We start from the raw sequence: 11,787 nt of genomic DNA on the forward strand, positions 1-11,787 counted from the left end.
ACATGATTTTTTTTAAAAATGTATAGCCTAAGGCAGTAATTTTTTAAAATCAAGAATTTAGCTTTTTTCCTAAAGAACCAGTAAGATTTTTACTTTGAACCAGTTTACATTATCAATTCATTGCAGGCAGATAAATGGAATGAAAGACAGTAAGGACATCTTTTCTGATTCTTAAAATAACTTTTATTTCCTTTCATGTGAACTTTTTCTTTATTGTGTTGTGAATTCCATCAGATAGAACCACTGGGGACTTTTTACCATACACACATAGTTTGTATAGACATTATTGTGAATGTTCTTTGACTACTTCAGCATAATTAAGAGTTAGGTTGCCTGTGTTGTTAATGCTGGCATGTTCAGGAACACACAATAATTTATTCTGACCAAAAATCTTGCCCACCTCACTAGAAGGTGGCCATGGGCAAGCCAACATATCAGAACCTTGTCACATTCCGAAAGTGACAATACTACAACCTGTCCTACTTACTTCACAGGGTTCCTGTACAAACTGATTAAGTCAGTACAGGTAAAATTCTTTTGACAACTATAATGTACTGTCAAAATAACAATTGCAGATAAGCCAGTGACGTTAGCCACCAAAATAATATTTATACGTGTGACCAAGAGTTTTTACACGAAACAGCTTAAAGTAGTCAGTTAAGCAAATGAAGACGATATATATAATACATATAGGAACATATATGTTCCTACCCTACTCTACTGAGTCTAGTCTTTGTAAGGACTTAATTCATTTTAAGGGGAAAAAAATCTCAGTTAATATATCTGCTAGTGTTTATACAAACAAGATGCAACCACTAATTCAAAAATAGCAGGGTTTACTCCCCAATAAGAGTGTATTCTTTAATAGAATTGTATTTGAATATGAACTCCGTACAAATAGTATACCTTAGCACAAGAAAGCAAGGAATATTTTATACTATATAGAACATTCAGGTGATTGAATCAAGTTACCCCTCCAACCAAATACTTATTTCTGTATTTATTACAAATGCTGCAATCTTTTCAGTGTATGCCAACGATCATTTGGTTTTAACCTTTAGGCATGTGAAACATATATGACTGTTTCCAGAGAGAGATGTGATGGAGCCTTTGTTTCAGAGGAGCTGAAGTGACTGAATTACTGTCTGCTTTTTAATGTTTCAACTAACCTGTAAAGAGAAAATGAACAGTTTCATAAAATTAACTTTCAGGTATAAAGCATGAATATTTATAATACAAATTTTATAATGGAAGTGGATTCCTAAGCACTTAAAATGATGAAGGCTACCACAGATTAAAAGAATGAGGTAATGAACTCAGTTTCCATGAAGGTCATTCATATAAGCTGTGGCTTTGCATAAATAATCAAAAAAGACCAAATATCTATCTCTAGTCTGCTGGTACTGCTAGGCTACATGGTTGACAAGGAGTGGTAATAGAGATACATCAGGAAGCCTCTTGAGAAAAGAGCCTTACCCTAAATCCTGAAGGAGAAGGAACTGGAGGGGCCCTAAGGAAGAGAAAGGCTAAAAATGGCTTATCTAAGTAAGTGAAATCAGGTAGGTATTGTTGAAAAGAAGACAGATGCACATGAAGACCAGTGGAAGAAAAGGCATGTGATAAACTGCTAAATATCCTAAATTTCACCCTCTAAGAAAATTTCTATCCTAAGCTAGTGCTGAGTAGCTTGAGACAAGAGGACTGAGAGTTGCAGGCCAGCCTGGGCTACACAGTGAGACCCTGTCTCAAAAATAAATATAAATAAAAAAGTACTCAGAAAGAAAGCTCCATCCTAAAGGAAAATTACACATGTACATGCACAGCTACACACGCACACAGACACCGGAAACAAAGTACTTGCCATTCCATTGCCTCGTCAAGGCCAGTGCCTTTGGTGGCTGATGTTTTGAATATCTGCCATTTCCGATCCTTCAAGGCCGGTAAGCCAAGTGAATTGGCCATCTCTGAGGGAGTCATCGCCTGCTCCATGTCCTGCTTGTTTGCAAACACCACTAGTACGGCTTTTCTCAGCTCTTCCTCCTAAAGAAAATGGAAGATCCAGAATTCACTCTCATCAGTGTACTCCCTTGAGTTTGAGAAGAAATGCCATGAAATATGTCACTATAAAAATATACTTTCTATTTAATATATACTGGTCATCATAAATCATTTGAAATTATACAGAAGGATTAAGAAAACAAGCTTCACCCATAATGCTACCTCCCAAACAAGATCATTGTGCACATCTGCACATTTTTCTACGAGCTCTGTGTTGAGCAGGTATTTCAATTGTTTAGTAAATAAATACCTTTACATAGTTAAGATTACATTTAGACACAAGTCTATATGCTGCTGAAAAAGTAACACTAAATTAAGAATGATTCTCCAAACCATAAAAATTTTTCAAAAAAATTATGGCTAAATATACTTAGTACTATGATGCATACACCATAAACCACATAACTTTTTACCTATGCTAGATTCTAACTCGATTGTTTTTTGGGTTTTGATGGGGGTTTTGTTTTGGTGGCTCTAGGGGTTTGAACTCAGGGCTTCCCACTTTGCAAAGCAGGTGCTCTATTCCTCTAGCTACACCTCCAGTCTATTTTGCACTAGTTATTTAGGAGATGGGGGCCTCATGAACTACTGGCCCAGGCTGGCTTTGAACTGTGATCAGTAGCTAGGATTACAGGCCTGAGCTACCAGCACTGGACTTTTACTAGATTCTTTTCCCTTGACTATTAGAGAAACCCAGCTAACACTGTTCTACAAAAACCTTTTAATCACTTTTTTCCCTGAACACAATTCTCTAAAAATGAAGTCAAAGAATAAACATTTTTTTCAGGATTTTGAACATAAATTTTAAATGGCTTTCTAGAAAGGCAACAATTTCACCACACCAATAGTTTATGAAAGCCTACATCTTTAATAGAGCACTGGTAGAACTGGAAATTATTTTTCCAAACACAGCTATCATTCTATGTTTATTTTTAGGGCATTAGAATGTAAATATTGCTAGCAATATGTTTCTCTCCTATGAGTTGCCTTTTGTTCATTTTTCTACTGATTTGCAAAAGATCTGGGTATGACTAAGAACAATAATCTGGGGCTGTAGCTCAGTTGGTAAAGCTGTAAGTATGAGACCCTGGCTTCAATTCCTAGCATCATTAAAAAAAAAAAAGTGATTTCTGAATACTAATTCAGGCCAGGTGCTGGTGGCTCACTTCTATAATCCTAGCAACTTGGCAGACTGAGATTGGGAGGATCGAGATTGGAGACAAGCTTAGGCAAAAAGCTCTTTTTATTTTTTTTAATTTTTTTTATTATTCATATGTGCATACAATGCTTGGGTCACTTCTCCCCCCTGTCCCCACCCCCTCCCTTACCAGCCACTCCACCCCCTCCCTCTCCCCCCCACCCCCGCAATACCCGGCAGAAACTATTTTGCCCTTATCTCTAATTTTGTTGAAGACAAAGCATAAGCAATAATAGGGAGGAACAGGGTTTTTGCTAGTTGAGATAAGGATAGCTATACAGGGAGTTGACTCATTAATTTCCTGTACATGTGTGTTACCTTCTAGGTTAATTCTTTTTGATCTAACCTTTTCTCTAAGGCAAAAAGCTCTTGAAATCCCATCTCGGCCAATAAAGCACAACTGTTGTCCCAGGTACACGGGAAGCGTAAGTACAGGGATCATGGTCCAAAAGGGCTGAAAGTATGGCTCAAATGGTAGTGCACCTGCCTAGCAAGTACAAGGCCCTGAATTCAAACCCTGGTACTACAAAAAAAAAGTACAGTACTGACTTGTACTAGATCTATACTTTCATACCATAATATTTGTTGATTGAACCAATTAAGTTACTTCCAAAAGAAAGAAACCACTTCTAGATTCTTCCACTGTAAGATTTTATAAATCCTAATACTACAAATAAATAACCTAAATCCTGCACATCTCAAGAATTACAAATTGAAGTTCATAATTCATTTCTTTGAAGCAATACTATGTGAGTCATGTCTAAATCTGTTTTTAAATATGCATTATACTAAAGGCAATTAAACAAGTTTCTTAAACTTTCTTATACTTAAATTTGATCTAAGAGGCTCTTATAATAAATGATACTATGTTGTGAAAAAATTAAGCAAAACTAAAACTATTAAGTTTGTGATTTATTACTTGGAAGCCACTTCAAAATCAGTAATCCAAGAAATCAGAAATCTAGAGTCCTTTCTTCTATGAAAGATTTTACTAGGTATCAGGTGGCTTGGAACTTAATGTTTAAGCATTCAATGACTGGATTCAGAATCATGGTTTGGGTGGGAAAAGGGCATTGATACATATAATTTTCTAGGGTAAATATAATTTCATCATAAATAAGTCACAGAATATTTTGTGGGTTTTTTTGTTTGTTTTTTTGGTGGTTTGAACTTAGGGCTTCACCCTTGTGATGCATATACTCTACCACTTAAGTCACTCTGCTAGCCCTTAAATGTTTTTAATTATTTAATGCATCCTCTGAACTTGATCAGTCAGACAATAAATGATCTTAGTAACCTCAGTGAATAAAATATCTTGAGTTCTTAAGTGTTACCCACTCTTCCATACCTCAGGATAAACTTAAGAACTTACATTTTAGGGGGAAAGACAAACATAAGTAAATAAATACATTTAACAACTAAATATGGTATAAAGAATAAAGTAAGGTAAGTGGTTAGAAAATAATTGAGACTCTACTCAAGGAAAGAGACATGTCAGAAAAAACATGTCAAGAATGTGGTCATGAGCCAGGCTGCCTATTACCCCAGCTAAAGTCACATCATGAAAGTGGCTTAGAATAGTTGCTTTAGCTTAAGAGAGCTCTGAACTTTCAAGGAATCTACCTTATAAAGTTATAGGGCTGGACTGTTGAGGGGATCAGGGGAAGAGCTGGGGATTAAACCGAGGGCCTTGCATAAACTAAGCAAGTGCTCTACCACTGAACTAAATCCCCAGCCCTGGAATTTTTTTTTTTTTTCCACCATCTCCCCAGCTGTAATTCTAGGCTAGGAAATAGTACGCGTAAATAAAAATGATACTAAAGGCATGAAGGGAAAACTTCCGTGTGTGGTTTTTACTTACTCCTGTATATGATGACTTACACTGGAAACAGCAAACACGTGGACAAGCTTCCCCACATTTTAAAGTGTAGTGTGCTTACCTCCAACATGGCAACCAACTCTGATTTGGAAATGCCAATTCGGTCTCGGTCACAACTGTCTACTACATAAATGACTGCATCTGTGTTGGAATAATAACATCTCCAGTATGGCCTAAAGAGAATTCAAAAAGGAAGAACATCTCCTTATTATTGGAAGGAAGAACTGACATGCTGAGATTCAGGGCAATGATGGGCGGGGAGGATAATACGCCAATCATGCCCCACTCATGTTTGAATCAATGCTGTGATGATTTACTGTTTCTGATGGACACTTAGGTCATATCCCTCAGATGTGATGAGGCTGAGAAAATAGAGATAAATATTAAATCGCAGAATCAACGAGTTTCAAAAGAAGGTCATACCTAGGGCTGAGACAGTAGATTTATAATCTATAAAGTCACTAAATGTACTAATAGAAAAGCTATATACAGACCTGATCATTATACCTTATAATTTTTTTTTCTTGGTTTGAACTCAGGGCCTCACATTTGCCAGGCAAGCGCTCTGCCACTGAAGCCACTCTGCCAGCTCTGTTTTGTGTTGGGGTATTTTTAAGATAGGATCAAACTGTGATCCTCCTGATCTGTGCCTCCTGAGTAGCTAGGATTAGCCACTGGCGCCCAGTTATAATTTATAACATAGTTTATAAATGTTTAACCAGAAGTACATTAAGAGGAATGGACTTTTTATTTTAGTATGATTTTATATAACAGTCATTAAGCTAATCACTGATCACACCAGGTAGAAATAACTAAAATTAGAAATAAACTCAAGTGACTTAAGAAATGGACTGGAAAGCAGGATGTTTGGGGAAGGTATTCTAGTCACTTAAGATGGCACCACAGTGAGCTACTAGTGGCAGTCACAGTTACCATGTGTCCTGAATTGTAAGAGGCATCTATTTGTACATTTGGTCTAAATGGTATTTTTATGAATTCCAAAACAGTCTGTTTCACAGAAGAAGGGCTAACAAAAACTAAATGGAAGGCCCTTTTTAGTTAAAAACTAGTTAGATTTCAATTTAACTGGCTTTTTTAGATTTTTAACTCAATGGATGCTCTAAAGAAATAGCCAGTTTCAAATTTTACTTCATTTAAACTAAGTAGCTCCCATCAAATTTTCAATAAAAGATATATTTAGATTTACTGCTGATAACACTTAAAAAGAACCAATAAATACTAAATACCACAAAATGACCTGGTATTTATACCATACCTGATACTTGTCTGTCCTCCTAAGTCCCACACTTGGAATTTAAGGTTTTTGTACGTCACTGTCTCTACATTAAACCCGATGGCTGAAAGAGAAATCAAATCAGTAGTGTGTGTAGACTAAGGAACTCTACCTTCAAGTATCTAATATAATTGAGTTTAGTAATTAATGATAATTGTCAAATCACATTTGTTGGCTGAGATATTCCATTTAGGACAATAAACTGTAGGATACACACACACACCATCAATTAGCAAGATCAGTACTGCCTTCAAGTTATATAAATCCCCTGACAGCTAAACAAATACATAATTCTTAGCTCAAAGGAAATCCTATTACGTTAAAATCTCCTGAGTGCTGGCATACAGAGTCCAGAAAGGTGTATATGGAAGATAGAGTTGTAAATATATTACAAAAATTAGAATTTTGGTAGGTAGCAGATAAACAGATCAAAAAGAAGACAGACTTGATTCCAAACTTCAGTAAGGACACAGAAATGGCTATATGGAAGCTGGGTTCTCGAAGAGTGGCAATCTCATGGACCCACAGCAGACATCCACAAGACTTCACCTATGCAGGACACAGGGCTTCCCATCTATAATCCCAGCTACTCAGGAGGTGGACATGGAAGGGTTGCTGTTCAAGGCCATTCAGGGGAAAAATAAGCAAAACACCCAACAAAGTCTGGCATGGGGCTCATGCTTGTGGGCCCAGCTATGCAGGAGGCATAGGTAGGAGAACTGCAGTCTAAGGCCAGCCCAGAGCAAAACTGTGAGACCCTATCTGAAGAGTAACTCATGCAAATGGGCTGGAGACATGGCTGAAGTGGCAGCATCTGTGCCAAACTCCAGTACCACCAAAACAAAAATTCCTTGTACTAAGATTACAGGCAGATGGCCGAAGGGGAAGTATCGCCTTGCTCTTCTCTGCCACCATTCTTTTTTTTTTTTTCTGGTGGTTCTGGGGTTTGAACTCAGGCCTCATGCTTGCTAGGGAAGTGCTCTACCATTTGAGCCACTTTCCCTTTTTGTGTTAAGTATTTTTGAGACAGGGTCTTCGAACTATTTGTCCCAGGCTGGCTTCCAACCACGATTCTCCTGATCGCTGCTTCCTGTGTAGCTGGGATTACAGGTGTGAGCCATCAACACTCAGCTTTTGTCATCGTTCTTAGATGGAGCTCTGGCACAACACAGCTGAGGCAAGACACTACTTTCACTGAAAAGAATCAAAGGAAGGTAGAAAGGACGCTGAAAAGATTTAGCATTGATATGTACAAACTGATATGCACATTTTACAAGCTTAAACAAAAATGAGCCAGGCACCACTGCTCACACCTATAATCCTAGCTTACTCACAAGGCAGGGATTAGGAAGATCATGGTTTGAAGCCAGCTTAGGCAAATAGTTCGAGACCCTATCTTGAAAAAACCCATCACAAAAAAAGCGCTGGTGGAGTGACTCAAGCCCTGAATTCAATCTTCAGCACCTCAAAAAAGAAAAAATGACTTACAGTTAAAACTGGATGATTAATTTTTGTTTTATATTTAACTTTATGTTGGTAAATGATACTTATAAGTACTTGGCAAGTCTGTATATTACAACTAAAAAATTACTATGGCAAACATGAGTGAAAAACTAAATAGCAAGTTCATGATATCTCCTTAGAATTGGACAGGAATACAATCACTATGTTCACTAGGATTGAAAAGGCAGAGTGTAGTGTAAAGTGGCCCTAGCTGTGCTGCTCTGTGTACTGCAGAGGCCACAAAAAGTTGCCAAGGTAGAGATGGGAGAGTCTGAGAAGTAAGTATCAAGGAACTGAAATGTACTGAAAGTAGCAAAAAGAAGTATCAGGTGCTACCAATTTCAAAAAGTTCTTCTTTCATAAGAGCTACACTTTTTTTAATCTATAAGTTTAAATAGTAACAATATAGAAATACTCTGACAGAAAAACTGTAGAAGCATAATTCAAATGATCTTGAGCAAACTGTAGGTAGGAACACTTCAATTTAGTTTAAATGTATTAATCTTCTCTATGTAAATTCAGATCAACAAATGAAAAGGGGTAAGCATCAATAGCATTCTTATGTAGTCAAACAGACTACAGATATTTTTCTAAGAGAGAAACAATACACAAGGTCCTGAGTTTGATCCCCAGGTCCATAAAAGAAAAAAGATAGCAACAACTGATTTAAAATCAATGTTTCTTCTCTTGTAATTTCTAGACAGAGTTTACTTCAACACTCGGTCTGTACAATTCAGATCTTTAAAAGTAATCAACACAATTACTTAAAAGAAAACAATCATAATTAAAGCAGTAGCAAATGCAGAAAAAAAGGCACTTCATGGATAGTAATATCGCTTAACATCTACGTAATTCTTTACACAGGTTAACAAAGTACTTTTGAATACATCATTTATTTCCCCTTCTAAGCCATTAGATACCATCTGCATTTTAGCAGCAAAAACACTGGCTGTCAGTGTGATTTAGAGACCTAAGCCGACTTTAGCTCCAAATAGCAAAACCTGGTGCACATTACATCATTACATCAAAATGCCTTTCAGTTTATGAAATAAACATTATCAAAATTATGTTCATACTAGTTTACAGAGCTTATTAATTTATTGCATGCATTGTTTATTCAGAAAGTCACTCGAATGGTAACCAGAATGCTTCTACAATTAGTTTACCATACCAACACTTACTAGGAATAGTAGTAACGACTTCTCCAACCTGTAATCTGTACAAAATTGTGGTTTTTCCAGCACCATCTAGTCCCAAAATTAAAATCCTCATTTCCCGGGTTCCAAAGAGACTGGAAAAAATACTTGAGAAAAAGCCACCTAAAAAATAATAGAAAGCAAAAAATACATTCAACATCATTTTTTAAATTAGGTACACAAAACAATCTTGCCCTTTGAAAACTATATACCAAATTAAATAACATCTTTTCCTGGAAAAATAGGGATTTTTGCTTCCACTGAAATATATTATTCAGCATCAAACAAGTAATTAGTGACCTTACTAGGTGCTAAATATTATGTCAGGCAGGCAGAAGATACACTAAGTAATGAGAAATTAGCCACTGCCCTCAGCAATTCCATTTTCTCATAAACAGAAAAAGCATGTCTTAGCACGGGGTCCTCATTACCCTTAAAAACCAAAGGGCCAGGCAGAAGGGCAGTGGAACAGAGAGGTCCTTGCACATTGTCGGACAGCGGGGTACCACCATAACCATCTTCATTCTGAACTAAGAGTTCTCCACTAAGCAATATAATTAGCAGAAGAAACTGCAATGGACCAACAGCCAAGAATAACAAGAACTATTTCTGATAGAAAACTCATTTTGAAAACAAAAGCCACATCCAGTGCATCAGAGAGTTTTTTTTGTTTTGTTTTTGTTTTTTGGTGGTACTGGGGTTTGAACTCAGGGCTTCATGCTTGCTAGGCAGGCGCTCTACCACCTGAACCACTCCACCAGCCCTCAGAGAGCTTTCTGTATGTGGGTACTGTGCAATGTAAAAGTACTCTGAGCCAGGCACTGGTAGATCACGCTTGTAATCCTACCTACTTGGGAGGCTGAGATTGGGAGGTTCTTGGAGGCCAGTTCAGGGAAATAGTTTATGAGACCCTCATCTCCAAAATAACTAAAGCAAAATGGACTGGAGGTGTGGCTCAAGCAGCACAGCACCTGCTTTGCTTTGCAAGCACGAAGCCCTGAGTTCAAACCCCAGCGGCACCAAAAAACAAACAAAAAGAAGAAGAAGAAAGTACTTGTGGCATGGTCCTTTTCCCATCACACTCGGTTAGAAGTTTTGTTTTAAGTTGCATTAAGAATATAAAAAGACCTGCGCTTTGGTAAGCTGCGCACACCTCTAATCCCAGCACTGTGGAGGCAGAGGCAGGCACTGCTGAGGCCAGAGTGGGCTACATAGCAAGACTGTCTCATAATAACAACAACAGCAAAATAAATAGAAAGAAAAAGCCAGAGGTGACGCCCCACTTGGCTATTTGGCACAAGTAAAAGCTCTAAGTCTACAGCACCTTGGGAAAGGTGAACAGAGTGGGTGTGACTTGATAGGGTGCTTTCTACCGTGTACAAGTAGAGAAGAGGAGGAAGAACAGAACTGAGGGCTTGGAGAAGACAGAGCAGCGCTTGCAATGTTGGGGAGCAGGAACTACACACGCCTCCCCCCGCCAAAAAAAAAAATGAGCAGGGATTTGAACCAGGAATCTGCTGGTTCATCTGAGCGTCACCGATGCTCGCTGCGACCCCGAACCATTAAAATTTCCCTCCCTGCTGGGAATCCATCTCCGCTGTCCGCATGAAAAGCTGCCAAGGTGGCTGCTCAGGTTTCCCGGCGAACGCGAGAATGACACGTAGCGAGGGCCGCTCTGCCCAGCAGGTCGCGATGGGATGGGGTGAGGGAAAAGCCCACGTAGGCTTGAAAGGACTCGGCCGGGCCCCATAGCCCCGTCCCTGTCCCTGTCCCCAGGACCGAGCGAGGGCGGCGGCGAACCCCGGGGCGGGTCCTTCCCGCAGGTGAAGAGCCAAGGTGAGCCACGCACTCGGCCTGCCCCCCCCGTCCCCGCCCCCCGCCGCAGTCGCAGCCCCCTCCGACGCACTCGGACGTCCTTCTCGGTCTCCTCACCCATGATGAACCGCCTGTCCGCCCTCGCCGATCCTCACAGACAGGCCGGGACTCGGCAGCGACTTCTATTCCAGCCTTGGCGCCGCCACCTCCGCTCGCCTGGGTCTCCTCGCAAGCCTGGTCCGCCAGCAACTTCCACGTCGGACTCCCGGCGGGGGCGGGACCGCTGCGGCTGCGCGCCGGGCACTGTGGCCTGAGCGTCCGTGTCAGCGCTTTCGACACAACGCCCCGGAGTTGATGCTGTGAACGCCAAAGCAACAAATAAAAATTCAAGAACCTAAAGTCTGCTCCGGTCCTGTTTTTCTGGACGGGGAAGATTTCCTAAATAGGGCATGTAGAATTTTCATGTTAAATTCTGACACCTAAGAATGGCGAATCAGCCAACGCAGGATGCAAGTGGGGCGGCCGCGCAGGAAGCTCGCGGCGGCTGTGGCGTCGCCGGAGGATGAGGGTGCTGGAGATCCCAGCCCGAGCGTCCATGTCCACCCACGGGCTTTCCGCCTAAAGGAAATAGGACGACGCAATAATAATGGGAAGAATCCCGTGCCATAAATACTGAGCCGCCATACCCTTGAGGTCCCTAGCTGGAGACTTTATCCTCTTGGTGGCCAGACCAGCGTTAGCGCCCCTCCCGTTTCAGATAGTGGCAGTATGGCAGAGCCGATCTGCAGCAGGACGCTTAGTGGTCATGAATTCCTTTTATTTTTATTTCTCCGATTATGAAGGA

The 11,787-nt window shown here is 39.8% G+C and overlaps 1 protein-coding gene across 1 annotated transcript; it reads right to left on the minus strand.

Annotated features, from left to right (window-relative positions):
* Positions 1 to 160: 160 nt before the first annotated feature.
* On the minus strand, positions 161 to 11,238 carry Arl1 (ARF like GTPase 1). Its single transcript, XM_020186723.2, has 6 exons — positions 11,061 to 11,238; positions 9,114 to 9,251; positions 6,412 to 6,493; positions 5,197 to 5,308; positions 1,862 to 2,040; positions 161 to 1,169 (listed from the first exon to the last, which is right to left on the minus strand). The coding sequence occupies exons 1-6, from the start codon at positions 11,062 to 11,064 to the stop codon at positions 1,139 to 1,141; spliced, it is 546 nt and encodes a 181-aa protein (XP_020042312.1). The 5' UTR covers positions 11,065 to 11,238; the 3' UTR covers positions 161 to 1,138.
* Positions 11,239 to 11,787: the final 549 nt, after the last annotated feature.

This window comes from Castor canadensis, chromosome 8 (assembly GCF_047511655.1).
Source record: "Castor canadensis chromosome 8, mCasCan1.hap1v2, whole genome shotgun sequence".
NCBI classification, from domain to species: domain Eukaryota; kingdom Metazoa; phylum Chordata; class Mammalia; order Rodentia; family Castoridae; genus Castor; species Castor canadensis.